The following is a 13,782-nucleotide window of genomic DNA, read 5'->3' on the forward strand; positions in this document are numbered from 1 at the left end:
CCCAACAACAAACCAACGACATCCTAACAACATCTCAAACACGTCCCAACAACATCCAAACAACTTCGCAACAACATCCCAACAATGTCCTGACAACGTCCCAACAACATGCAAACAACATTCAAACAACTTCCCAACGACATCCCAACAATGTTCCAACATTATCCCAATAACATCCAAATAATGTCCCGAAAACGTCCCAACAACGTTCAAACAACATCCCGACAACAACCCAACGACATCCTAACAACATCCAACAACATCTAAACAACGGCCCAATAACATCCAAACAACTTTCCAACAACGTCCCAACAACATGCAGACATGGATCTGTGCCTGGGATTTAGATACTCTGCCCTGAAATGCAGGAAGTCTCATAGTGACTGAGTCTGAAATCCTTCATGGAGCTTTAAAAAGACGTCCGAGTTTGATGGTGAGGATTAACTGATGATTTTAGATGTCGTGTTCAGTTTTGATTGTGTGAAGGAAACCTCCACCAGTGCTGAGGAACATCTACAGGTGGAGGAGCAACACCTGCTGACCCGAGCTGCGGGCAGCTCCCTGCCTGAAGAGGCTTCAGCGTCTTTACTGGATTTTCTCTCAGATTTGATTTTGTTCTTGTTTAAACTCTGCTCGAGGTTCAGACAGATGCAGGCTCCACTCTGATCTGATAACCTTTTGTTATTGACACTCTGATATTCATTAACATTAAAAACCTGCAGCATGAGGTCTGAAAGGTTTGAGCGGTCCTTACAGTCGCATCAAGCTGGCTTCATTCTGTAGGACTCAGTGCTGTAGTGACACCACAGCAGTAACACAGCACTGTAAAGTATAAAAGTCTGTGACTATGATGAAGTATTTCTTACATCAGAGGGTAAAATGATTATTACTGCAGGATTAATGTGGAGCTGCTTGGTTTCATCATCAGTCTGTGGCTGAGGGGTCGTTCACCTGCTCATCGTCTTCATAACCGACCGCTTTGTATAAATTCAGAGATCATAGCCCACCACACTAACTGCACTTTGATTCATCTTAAAACACTGTACACAGAGATATCACAGAGGTCAGAGGTCACCACACTGATGATACAGACAGAAGAAAGCAGAGACTCAACAACACAAGGCGTGAAAATAAGATGAGATAATAACTGAGGTCAACTTTAGTGCCAAACATGAAGAAAAGCTAAAGATGAAAGTGAATGAGGGACGAGGTGATCGTTCAGAGGATGCTTTCAAACTCTGACGCAGCTCCTCTGAACTGATTTAGTTTACAAAGTAAAAACATTAAAATTATCAAAGAGAAAAACATCAAAGCGCCACATCTGCACAGAGTTTAACATCTGGCCTGAAACATGTTTGCAAACCTCAAACTAATCGCTCTGATTAATCGACTGATCATTAAACTGTTGTTTGATTCTGTGACGCGTGCAGCAGGAGAGAGAGCAGAGAAGGAGAAGCAGCTCTTCAGCTGCTCTTTATCTCTGATGGACGTCTCAGTATTAAACACTAATAAACTGATCTGGGCTCAGTGTTTGTTTAACCAGCAGGAGCCTGGTGCAGCGCTGACCCCGCCCACCCCAGAGTCTGGGTGCGTTTGATTAAAACACAGGAAAAAGTCACATTTGAGTCTGAAGAACCACAGAGAGAAGAAGGAGAAGCAGTGAACTCACAGCTCTGATGTTCCTCTGATGGTTCTCCTCCTCTGATGGTTCTCCTCCTCTGATGGTTCTCCTCCTCTGATGGTTCTCCTCCTCTGCGACTCCTGGAAAACGAACCAGACTGAGGAGCTTGTGTTCCTCTGCAGCCGCTTCACCTGAATAATCCGCTCATTCAGCACCGGGACTCCTCCTCTTCCTCCGGGGCGGTCACTGCTCTGTGCTGCTGTGGGTGGGGGTCTCTGTGGGTTCAGGCTGTGGAGCTCAGGCTTCTGATTTGTGTCAGTGTGGCGCCATCTGCAGGTCAGTCTCAGTGCTGCACTCTGTAGCATGTGTGGGAGGAGTCCTGCTCCTCAGCCGCCACCCCCTCTGACATCATCCTGGAGTTCGTCATACAGACTGAACATGAGAACTCCTCTCAGGTTCTTTACAAACCTCCAAAGAACCGAAGCAACAGGTTAAACAGAGTGTTTGTATCAGCTGTCTGTGCTTCATCAGAGGAACTTCATCATCCTCAGATCACATAATGATATGATGAGAGCACAGTTTGATTGGTTATCCACAGATTTAGGAATCATCCATCCATCTTCTTCCGCTTACCCAGGGCCGGGTCGCGGGGGCAGCAGCCTCAGCAGAGAAACCCAGACTTTCTCCCCAGCCACCTCCTCCAGCTTGTTCATGAGACCACCAAGGTGTTCCCAGGCCAGCCGAGAGATACAATCTTTCCAGCGTGTCCTGGGTCTGCCCCGGGGCCTCCTCCCCTGATTTAGGAATCATTTTAACTTTGTATGAAACAATACACAGAAAGGAGCATGAAAGGAGCACTTCTTAATTAGAGTTCAGCATCAAGTCTCAGTCCCCAAATCACGGTTGAAACTGAGGAGACCGAGCGTTCTCTATCGTGGCTCCTGAGCTTTGCAATAATCTTCCTCTTCACATTAGGCGATCGACATCAGGGCTGGTTTTTAAATCCAGATTGAAAACACATTTTTATTCACTGGCTTTGACTCAGTGGTTGACTGACTTGTATTTTATTGTTTTTGCTATGTTTATTATTTTATCGTATTTATTATTCTTATGGTATCTATTATGTTTCTATTGTTCAGCACTTTGGTCGGCCTTGTGTGTTTTTAAAATGCTATATAAATAAACCATGATGATGATGATGATGATGAAGTCAGTTACACTGTTGGGACACTTTTTGTGGATACGTTTATTTCCCATCATTCAGCAGAGGCAGCAGGGCTGTAGTAATATTAATAAGGTGGAACCTCTCCCTCGCCGTGGCTGACTGTATAAAAGAGAATAATGGGCGTTATGTTATTGTCAAAGGAAGTTTGACATCAGAGTTTGTGATAATGAATGTTTACCCACCAGAGCATCCCTCTGATTTTCTGATTCACATGTAAAATCAACTTCTTGTTCCTTTTTCTTTCATCTAAAGAGTGCAGCGGTGTTTTTAACCCAGTGCAGTTTATTATCGTTGTGTACTCCGAGGTATTTATAGTCCACATCGACCCCCTCGATTGAAACAGGGGTCACAGGTTTCCTGGTCCTCCTAAAGTACGTTGAGCTGCAAATAATTCTCTCGCACCACGTGACAAAGGAGTTAACCACAGCCCGCTACTCTGACTCATCACCCTCATCGATCCACCCAACCACCACAGAGTCATCAGAAAACTTCTGAAGATGGCAGGTCTGTAATCCTGGGGCCAATGGGATGTGGCGTCTTTGGTACAGGAACGAGGCATGATGTCTTCCACAGCAATGGGACCCTCTGTAGACTCAGACTCAACATGAGCAGTTTATGAAAGACTCCACAAAGCTGGAGGAGCAGGCCTCGAGGACACGGGACTCCCACTGTCTGGTCCAGCAGACTTGCCTGAGTGGAGTCTCCTCATCTGTCTCTGAACCTGGTCATGAGTGAAAGTGACAGGCGGGGGAGCGTGTCAGGACTTTTACAGGAGGCTATGGTGCAGTGTGGAGACAGTGGGTGGCTGTGGACTGCAGGCTGACCACAGGTAATGCTGTGGGGGGAGCAACATACAAATGTGGACACAGAACAGTAGCACAGTATCACATATACTTCATAACTGCTCAGGGTCCTGGGTCGCTCACTCTTTACGTAGCCCAGCTGCTCGAGTTTTTTTTGCTGGTTTACCGGCGACTGACGACTTGTTTAAACCACGTCACTGTTATAAAAAAGACACACAGCTTATCATCTTATAGTTCTAAAATCGCTCTGTTGTTAATTCGTTTGCTAGATTAGCTAGTTAGCGATGCTACACACCTGTTACTCTGATAGTCTGTGTTATTGAAGGATTCAGGACTCCTTATGTTTTTTTTATCCATTTTTAGACAGCGATGAGATCAGCTGCACACTCTACAGAGGCCCAGAGTTACTGTTAATATCAAAAATATAATGCTGTCCTTTGAGATTTTAACATAAGACTGTGAGTGTAACGGATCTAAAACTGTTTAAATCTGCAGAGCCCTCTACAGCCTGGTAACATGGAAACTTTAAAAACAGCAGCAGAACGTTTCAGTAGTGTAGTCTAATTTGTTCTTTTCATTTAATCATAGAGTCCATATTGATCCCTCAAAATTGTCCTCACACACTCAGGATCTGAAGTTCTTCTCTTGCATTTTTTCAGTGGATTAAAGTACACTACAGTACTTTAATCCATAGTTCCTGATTAACGAGGAGTTACTGAAGTACATGCTTTTAAAAAAGATGTTGCTCTCTTTACAGATGTGGCAAGAGACTGAAAACATGTTGTTGTTTGCACATATTTAATAGTGATGTGACGTTCTGTATCGAGGCTTCGAAGCTTGTGTCGAGTAATTGAGGGGGCGTTTCTGCGATGCGCGTATCGCGGGTTCCTTCATTTATGGGAGGAGCTGAAAATGATGACGTCCGAAGCCTCGCTGCCCGGCTGTACCACGTGACTGGTTCATGAAGTGGTTCGAACTTTGCCGCGAGATATGACAGCGATATAAACCCCTCAGACTTCATTCAAAAATGTGGGTGTTTGATGGAGAGTTGCGGTTAGTGAGAGTTTGGAGACAGTTTGGAGGTTTATGAGAGTGAGGAGAGAAAGTCAGGAGAGAATGGAGCCAGCTAAGAAGAGGAGGATGTCCTCCCCTGTGTGGGAACATTTTGATTTTATTCCTCCCAACAAGGTATGTAAATTTCTACAGAAGATGTATTTTCATAATACTGATGGTGCAATACAATTTATGTTAAGCTGTTACTTTTGTACAAGGTGAAGTGTTTGCTATGTGCCAGGGAGCTGGGATATAACAACAACACCTCATCCATGCTTAGGCACTACAGAGCTTTGCATGAGAATAAGGGGAACACCGATTGTGGAGCAAGACCAGGTGAGCCATCAAATGCCATGATAATATAGCATGCAGTAATGTTACTAAATGATATAACAATATTATACAACTGTTATAAGTTACGTGTGTGATATTTATATTTGTGCTTTGTCTTTATTGTCTTTCCTCAGGAGAACAATCTCAAATAGATGAAGACCTGGTCAGCATGGTGATTGAGGACTCCCAGCCATTTAGCATTGTGGAGGACAAAGGATTCAAAAGATTTGTTAAATCATTAAATCCTAGCTATGTTCTCCCCACTAAAAGGTATAAAAGCAGTGAAAATTTAGTTTTTACGAATAAAATGATGGGCAGGACTGAGCCTCAGTGTGTAGCTGTCCATACCTCAACGTTACAAAAGCACAACTACTGTCCACACCCCAACCACACCTCACCTCACAGTAAATGATCATTTCCATTTCTAAGCATTTCCAAATAATCATTTCCATACTGCCACTATAAATATACACAGTATACTGCATCACTACAATACACATGTTTTACACACTCCTTTTGTTGTTGACATTTACAGGCTGTGTGCAAAAGGCCACACTCTTCAAATTCATGCCAACTAATATTTTTACGTCCAGTAGGTGTCCTACTAGAGCAAATGAAGCTTCAAGAAGCTTTGTGCTGGGATGAACCAATTGGATGAAAAGCTTCAGTGCTTCATGAAGCTTCATCTGCCCATCACTACTATTTAATATTCAGCTCTGCACAGGAGCTGAAGCTGTTATGTGACGGCTGTGTGCAGACAGGAATAGGACCCAAGGTGCAGACTCCAGAGACAAACGTAAACTGAAACAGCTTTAATGCTGAACTCAAACATAACATAACGGGAAAAAAATCAAAATAAGCTACCACCAGCAGACTGACAGCACACACAGCTGGTAAACGGTAGATCACGACACAGACACAGAGAAACACAGGGCTTAAATACACAGAGGGAGCAATCAGGGAAACGGGTAACAGGAGGGAAACACAGCTGGGGCAAATCAGGCCTAACGAGACAAGGGGAAGCAAAACCAGACACATTAACATCAGACATGGACTTTCAAAATAAAACAGGAAACATGACACAGACTGAACTAAAGACACAGACTCACACGCACTGCAACAGAGGGAACGGAGACGTGGGACCAGGGCAGACACTGACTGGACACGGGGATATAGGAACTAAGGATACACAGAACTAGACAAGGGGATACAGCTGACAGGGGAGACAGAGCGGTGGGTGTGGATAATTTACGGCAGAAGGGAGCGGCCGAAGAGTGAACTGTCAAAAGTAAGTACTGAATATTATGTCACTTATTCATGTGCGAATGTTTAATAACGAAGAACATTAAAACATTGCTGTTGGCCACATGTGGCAAAGTCATGTGACATTAGTGACGTTTGTACTAACTTGGTTTTAAAGCCTTTACTTTATACGCCGTTCGATAGTCGACCTTAATCTTACAGAGAATCTGATGATTCTGTGGATAATTAAAGTCAGTCATATATCCACAAACACAACAAGCTGAAAGTCAGTGATGCTGCTCGGTTTGCAGTCCTGAACATCACGGCACAAGCAGGATTCACTGCACTGTTAATGTGAGCTGTGTTATATTGCTGCCTCTGTTCGGTGGTGTCAAGCCAAACGGACTTTAACGTGTGTTTGAACGAGCTGACGGTTCACTCGTTAAGCTGAAAGAAAGATGCTTTAATCACAGCAGTCACACATGTGTCCACTGCACCATCTGGGAACTCTTCTTGTTTAGCACTCGTAATAACACAAACACTAAATCCTCCTGTTTGTAGCAGTGTCTGAGACTGTCACCTGTCTGTCTGTCCTGCACTCTCTCTCTGTTTCTTTCTCTCTGATTGTGGAATAAAAGTATGAACATGTGTTTATAAGTTACACTTGTGTTTGAATCCTGCAGCTTATCACACATTTGATGTCCATGTGTGACGACTGCAAGTGTCCAGAGTGAGGACAGATTGAGGGACCCACTGCTGCACATCATCTGTGAGGCTTTGCACCCCTGATGATCCACCAGGACAAACTCAGCAGTGTGTGAGGAAGAGGAGGAGGAAGAGGAGGACAGGGACAGGTGCTGCTAGGGCGAGACAGACGTCTCTCACGGAGTCCTTTAGTGCTGCAGGCAGGCAAGGTGTTCAAATAGCGCACAACTTCTGGTTTTTATTTCAATATGATAATTGCACAGTTTGCATGAGCATTTAATCTAAGCACTGTGAACAAAACATAGAATAGATCATTAACAGCACGCTGATACAGAGCTTCTGCCCACAGTGCTTAACACACTTCAAGAAGGTTCCTGGTTTGAATCCCAGCTGGTTCTGTCTGTGTGGAGTTTGAATTAGATAAAGTATGAACGTACAGGAGGTCAGATGTGTAAGAACACGTCACCAGTTCTCTAGTACTTGAAATGGTACCACTAGTATCTCCATACAGACGTCTTGAAGCTGAATCACCAACAAAGACTTTTGTAGGAAATATTAAATAAATTTCAGTTCAACAAATTTTCCCTGTGTCATTTTTCATTATCACACCTGTTTCACTTAAACATTATATCAGTAATATGAGATTCTCCAGAAAACCAGACTTTTCTTCCTCTTCAGGTCTGATCAGTCAGCAGGCTGTGACTGCAAGGCCATTTCTTCTTCACTCATCCACAGATGTTTCTCCAAGCCAGCTGGGTGGGTCAGTGGCTCAGAGGCTGCAGGATGGAGGAACAAAAGAATCATTAGAATTTGAAACAACCAGAGACGAGACAGAAGGAGGCTGTCACCATGTCTTCAGTCAGAGTCCAGAATTTATCAGGACAGAAACAGATCATCTGCAGAGGCTTATTGAAGAGTTTCAGTCAGGTTTCAGAGCTCATCACAGCACAGAAACAGCTTTAGTGAAGGTTACAAATGATCTTCTTATGGCCTCTGACAGTGGACTCATCTCTGTGCTTGTCCTGCTAGACCTCAGTGCAGCGTTCGATACTGTCGACCATAATATCCTATTAGAGCGATTAGAACATGCTGTAGGTATTACAGGTACTGCACTGCAGTGGTTGCTCTGTTCTGGGATGGACTGGGACGGTTGAGGCAGTGCCATGTGAGGATGCTGGTTTGTGAGCTCTGCACTCGAACCCTTGTATTTACCATATTACTCTTCAAAAATGACGTGATATTACTTCACATACGAGAGCAACAACATATTAGAAAACAACCATCCCGGTCTATGGACAACATGCCCGAAAAAATTCAAGCCAACAAGATGGAGCAGGACACGAGGGCCTCTCAAGCAACTGCTGGCCCAGCTAGCCTAGCATGCCCAAATGCCACGGAGACAACTGTGGACGAGCAGCAGGCAATCCTGAAGGAGCTGCAATTAATGAAGCAAGAATTGCTGGAGAAAATAGATGAAAAGGCTGCAGAGACCCAAACGGAGCTGCGTAACATCACTGACAGGCTCAATAAAAGACGGGATAAGGTTGAAAGCCACACATCTGAGTTGGAAAAGGGAGTCACTGCTAACTCCGACTCTATTGCAGCTATGCAATCCAACATGAAGAAAGGGTTACCAGCGTGATCCAGTGTGATAAAAGAGCTTGCCCTGCTAAAGGCCCTGTGCGAGGATTTGGAGGCTAGGTCATGGCGCTGCAACGTCCGCGTTATGGGGGTAAAGGAGGGACGAGAGCAGGGAACACACCCATCTGAATATGTGTCAGAAATGCTGAAAAAGGCTCTTGCTCCGGAAAAAAAGCCAACTCTGGATAGGGTGCACCGGACCCTCCGCACCAAGCCAACTCAAGATGACCAGCCATCGAGGGCATTTGTAGTGAAATGTCATTACCTCGGAGCAAAGGAACTACTTCTCAGGAAGGCAGCCGAGGCTGGGGTGATAACAACTGCAGACGGTGAGTCTGCCGTACTGCCGTACTTCAACCAAGCTGTGAGTAAACAGCGTGCCGCCTTTACCGAGGTGAGGAATCTACTTCACAGTTGCAACGGAGTCCGCTATGGGCTGAGGTATCCAGCGACGCTGAGGATTACTACCGTGGACGGGCAAGAAATGAAGAAGTTCTGAAGAAGTTAACGAGCGCTTGATATATGTCCGGGCCAGGACTCGCTCACACCTGTGACTGTTCTGATTTTGCAAATAAAACTGAACTGAATGGACTCTGTTGGATGCTTTGGAGACATCTCACTGTGTCTCCACTATATTTCTACGTGCAACCAGAAGTAGACAAAACTGCATTTGCTTTATTGAAGAAGACATCAAAAAGGCCATTAAAGTTGTGAATCTGGTGTTTTTAACTTTATAAAGTTACTAAAACATGCAGGTGGAAAGGTGAGCTGATGTCTACCTTCATACTGATCTCCAACTTTGAGCAGCACGGTCTTCTCTCTCCAGATGTTCCTGCTGTCGACTCTGCAGCGGTATCTTCCCGTGTCGCTGACTGTTGGATGTTTAAGGGTCAGGCTGAGGTTTCCTGTCTCCAGCAGCTTTTTGCTCGTCTCTGTTCGGCCTCTGTACTCCTCGTCCTGTTTGTCAGGCTGATCTGATTTGTTCTGATACACGTGGACCATCACCATTGGTTCAGGGTCATCTCGCCACCACTTCACTCTGATGTCATCGGGGAGGTCACCTGTGGATTTGAAGGGCAGCTGGATTGACTCCTCCCCATCTTTCACCTCCATCTGACAGACTGAGGACAATGCAGCATGAAATCAGGCAAGAAGAGCAAAGACAGTTTAACAGCAAACAGACCAGTTTAAAAACAACACAGTAAAACTGTCACTGTCAGGGTGCTGGGCCATTGAGTTTATTTAGTATTTTTATGTTTCTGAGATCATTTGTAATCGCTGATTAATGTTCTCTTTCTGTTAGGTTCCATTCATGCCGTTGTCTTCATCTGTGTGTCTCACTCTCCAGGTCTTAGTCATGTCCTTGTGTCTTGTCTCCCTTTTCTGTTCCCATGTTCGCCTCCTTGTGTTTCATCCTTTCTCCTCTGTCTGTCATCTGCATCCATGTGTTTCTCCCCAGCCTGTTGTGTGTCTTTGGTCGTGTCCAAATTCATGGGCTGCATCCTCCTGAGGACCCGGCCTTCACGGTCTACGTTTGCCGGGTCCTCAGAAGGTCGGGTAGGCTGGAAGTAAACGGCTGTGAAACTGGACGGTCTAGCCTTCAGATTAGCGTCATCGCTGTCTCGGTGGAGTTTAATAAACTCGGCAGTTTGATCCTTGCTGTCTAAAATATATCAGGACACTGGTGTACATTCTCGACCGTCTCACACTTCTGTTTAATCAGTTTTCTGTTTAACGTTTATTCAGCTGTGTGAAAACCAAGGAGGAACCCACCCGGGGGATTAATAAAGTTTTATTTTATCTAATCTAATAACTTTAATCTCAGCCAAACCGATTTACTCACGAACAAACAAAACACTGAAAAAAGCCCAACAATAACATTTTTAGGTTGTCTAAGTGACTTATATATTACGTTTAACCCGAGCAGCGAAACTCTGCGGTGATCTGAAAATGATGTGCCGGGAGTTGTGCCATTCTCGGCCACATCAGTGACCCTCGAGCTCCCGGCTAGCTATCGAGCTGGTGGGTAGCAGACGTCTCCGAAAATGTCGAAGCACTTTTGCAAATATGCGATATCTTGATAAACTGAGCAGATATTTGATGTTTACACACGCACATTTAAAAATATGTTAAAAGTTTATTTTGTGACCCAGAAAGATTAGTAAGAGTAATTTTAAAACTTAGTAGCGGCCGCCATTGTTGGAAACTGGAGTTTGGCTGGGCCGCGCTATGAATTCTGGGATATGGTAGGCCACGAAGGACACACCCGACCCATCCTTCAAATTCGGGGAAAAGGAGGACGCATTTGTCGGCTGCATTTAAAGGAGTCGATGAATTCGGACAGCCTTCGGCGCGTCGCTGTGATGTAATCGGTCTACAAATGCGGCCTCAGGAGGACTCAGCTCATGAATTTGGACACGACCTTAGTCTGCATCTTAGTGTGTTTCCTGTTTTATTTTGACAGTCTCTCGTCCCACGTTCAGTGTGTTTGGTTTCGCTTCCCTGTCTCGTCATGTCTGTCCGTCCCATGTGTTTCCACTTCCCTCATCAGCCTTCTGTGTATATACTGTCTCTGCTTTTCCTTTGTCCCTCGTTAGTTTGTTCTTCTCCAATCATGTTCCTCGGCTGTTGTTTCCAATCATGTTCCACCAATAAACAGCTCGCTTTTCATTAGAAGTTAGTTTTCCCTCCCTGCACTTGCTTTTAGGTCCTCACTACTCACCGCTCCACACGATCTGCACATGTAGATGGTGGTAGTCACAGATATCCAGGGTACTCCTCACTAATTAATCCACAATGTGTGATTTCATTATCACAGCATAAAGAGTTCTTCCTGATGTATTTAAACAGCATCAGACAGCAGCAGCATCCATGACAGACAGTCTGGAGCAGCAGCAGTCGTGAAGTGACTCGTGTTTATCACACGTATGAGGTTAACAGTGTTTGGACCTGATCCCAAAGGAACAGCTGATTATTTAATAGTGAGTAAATTTGAGGTGTGTGGATGTTTACTGCAGGCCTGATAATGATACTCATGCACATAACACACATCATTTCCTGTGCTGCTAACACTATCAGGATGTCTCACTCATCCTCTGAAGCTGGTGTTTACACTGACAGGCACGTGTCTTTGGTATCGTGTACAGTCCTGACCTTTGACATGGAGCTGTACTTGTTTCTTCATCAGGATGTTTCCCTCCCTGCTGCGGGCGGTGCAGGTGTAGGTGTCTGTGTCTGAATCTGTGGGTTATTTCAGGGACAGACTGAGGTCTCCAGCCTTCAGCGGGCGTTTCTTCATCTCTGTCCGCTGTCTGTAAAACCAGTGCTGCTCGTCATGCTGGTCGGAGGAGTTCTCAAACAGGTGGATTGTCTTGTCTTTACTGTTGCTCCACTCCACTTTAGCATCTTCAGGCAGGTGAGTTATAGTTTTGCATGGCAGTTGGACAGCATTCACCTCTGCATCCACCTCCACCTCGTACACTGACAGAAAAGCAAACCACAGAATCAGCTTTGCAGGCAGCAGATGGCATCATGAGCCCCCATCAATCAGCTCTATAGTCTTCAAAGGCTTTACCCCTGAACTCATGCACAGGATGTCAAAGCTGCTGGTTCCTCATAGCCACACAGCAGTGCCATGATAAACCAGGTAACAGCAGTCACATATAGAAGCTTTCAAAATACCCCAAGTATTACATTTAAAAGCACCGGGTGGACATCATTGTACTGGGAGTTAAGGGGCCAATTTTAAAACTAACCTACACCAAGGTGGTTTTTAGCGCCAATGCTAAGCAGCAAGTGAAAACTAATAGAAATGATGTTTGTTTGTTAACATTTTTACTGCCACCACACCTTTAATGATTAAAACAAAAAGCCCTGCGACAGGCTGGAGATCTGTCCAGGTGAACCCCGCCTCTCACCCTGCAGTATAGGCAGAACAGGTTGAACGGGCCCCTTTGCAGTTTTCACCTCAACCAGACCCTTTGGTTGGCATCAACAAGCTTCAGGCATGATTCTGGCTGACCCTCTTTTTTATGCTACCTGGATGTTAAAGCATTGTTTTGGTTTTTGGACTTTGGACCCTGTTTATTATTGTAGTAACCTACGTCTCTTAGTCTTTATCTGATGTTGTTTCGTTTTCCTGTGGCTGGTCTCTGTCTGTTTCCTGTTTTATTGTGATAGTGTCGTGTCCCATGTACGTTATGTTTAGTTTTGCTTCCCTGTTTCATTATGGTAAATGGTAAATCGCACTTTTTGGTGACGGCTACATTGTAGCCACGGCCGCCCTGGGGCGCACTGAGTCACATTCATTCCAGTTGTGTGTTCGCCTGTTACCCAGCCTCTCCTGATCCTGCATGTATTTCTGTCTTCTGCAGCTTTCAGCTCTGTCTCAGTTGTTCAGGATTCTGAACTCTTCACGTTTCTGTTTTTTGTTGAGCGTCAGCACACGATCAGTGTCGTGGTCTGGCAGGTTCTGCTGGGCTGTTTTTCTTGTTTCTTTTCTTTCCCTTTTTCTAACTCGCTCTCTTTACAATCATTATCAGGTGGAGCTGCTGAGCTGGCATGAAGCTTTGGGTGGAGGTTTCCTGACAGTTCCTTCTTTCCCTCCTGCACCTGTTCCTGATCACAGTTAAGTGAGCAGGTATCATTGAGTGGTGCTGCAGCTCTCTCCTAGTTCATCTTTGCTGAACTGGTGACAGTCAAGTCCCTCATCTTTCTGTTTGACCGTAGTCACTGGCTCTTACTTTACATTTGTTTTCCTGCAGTATCCTGTTTGAACCTTCTGTGGAAGTTTGCTCAAGTCTCGACCCTTTTGTGGACTTTGAACTCTGCTGAAATCTGCAAACGAACTCATTCACCTACCAGCCATCAGCCAGCTCCAACCTGGCATCCCTGAACAACTGCTTGTTGGACTAGTAACCCTCCCAAGTTCTCATTCGACTTTCCAACATAACTCCTACATTCTGCATCATGCTCCAGTCATCTTGAGACCTTTATTAACATTCGATCTCTTCTCTGGCAGAGCCACCTTTTGCCCAGCAGCTGCTTTCTCGCTCCTCTCCACAGTTGCCTTGTCCCAGTGGTTCCCAAACCTTCTGGTTAGCCCCCCTTTGTTTTACAAGAAAAATCTTACATGAGATGAATTTCTACAGTGACAGAGA

General features: G+C 44.9%; 2 protein-coding genes across 3 annotated transcripts in view; both read right to left on the minus strand.

Annotated features, from left to right (window-relative positions):
• LOC106633774 (myosin light chain kinase, smooth muscle) overlaps positions 1 to 1,852 on the minus strand; it is an 11,955-nt gene extending 10,103 nt beyond the window's left edge. The window contains exon 1 of the mRNA XM_014341221.2: positions 1,670 to 1,852. The gene's annotated coding sequence lies outside the window, so the exon portion shown is untranslated. The remainder of the gene's footprint in view (positions 1 to 1,669) is intronic.
• A 5,278-nt stretch (positions 1,853 to 7,130) lies between these two features.
• On the minus strand, positions 7,131 to 13,782 carry LOC102295742 (butyrophilin-like protein 2). 2 transcript variants are annotated; one of them, XM_005945903.3, is made up of 3 exons: positions 11,777 to 13,782; positions 9,415 to 9,744; positions 7,131 to 7,758 (listed from the first exon to the last, which is right to left on the minus strand). In XM_005945903.3, the coding sequence occupies exons 1-3, from the start codon at positions 11,805 to 11,807 to the stop codon at positions 7,667 to 7,669; spliced, it is 453 nt and encodes a 150-aa protein (XP_005945965.1). In that variant the 5' UTR covers positions 11,808 to 13,782; the 3' UTR covers positions 7,131 to 7,666. The 2 variants fall into 2 exon arrangements, with proteins under 2 accessions (XP_005945965.1, XP_014196702.1); XM_014341216.2 differs by having other exon boundaries at positions 9,403 to 9,744.

This window comes from Haplochromis burtoni, unplaced genomic scaffold (genome assembly GCF_018398535.1).
Source record: "Haplochromis burtoni strain Fernald_Lab_line unplaced genomic scaffold, NCSU_Asbu1 Contig_465, whole genome shotgun sequence".
NCBI lineage: Eukaryota > Metazoa > Chordata > Actinopteri > Cichliformes > Cichlidae > Haplochromis > Haplochromis burtoni.

What these genes read in the sequence shown, in the direction of transcription:
- LOC102295742 (XM_014341216.2), bottom strand. Translation starts at nt 11,807, where the DNA reads ATGAAGAAACAAGTACAGCTCCATGTCAAAG. An exon ending in AGTACAGCTCCATGTCAAAG is followed by an intron (nt 9,745 to 11,776) that starts GTCAGGACTGTA and finishes CATTGTCCTCAG; the next exon opens with TCTGTCAGATGGAGGTGAAA. An exon ending in AGTTGGAGATCAGTATGAAG is followed by an intron (nt 7,759 to 9,402) that starts GTAGACATCAGC and finishes TCCATCCTGCAG; the next exon opens with CCTCTGAGCCACTGACCCAC.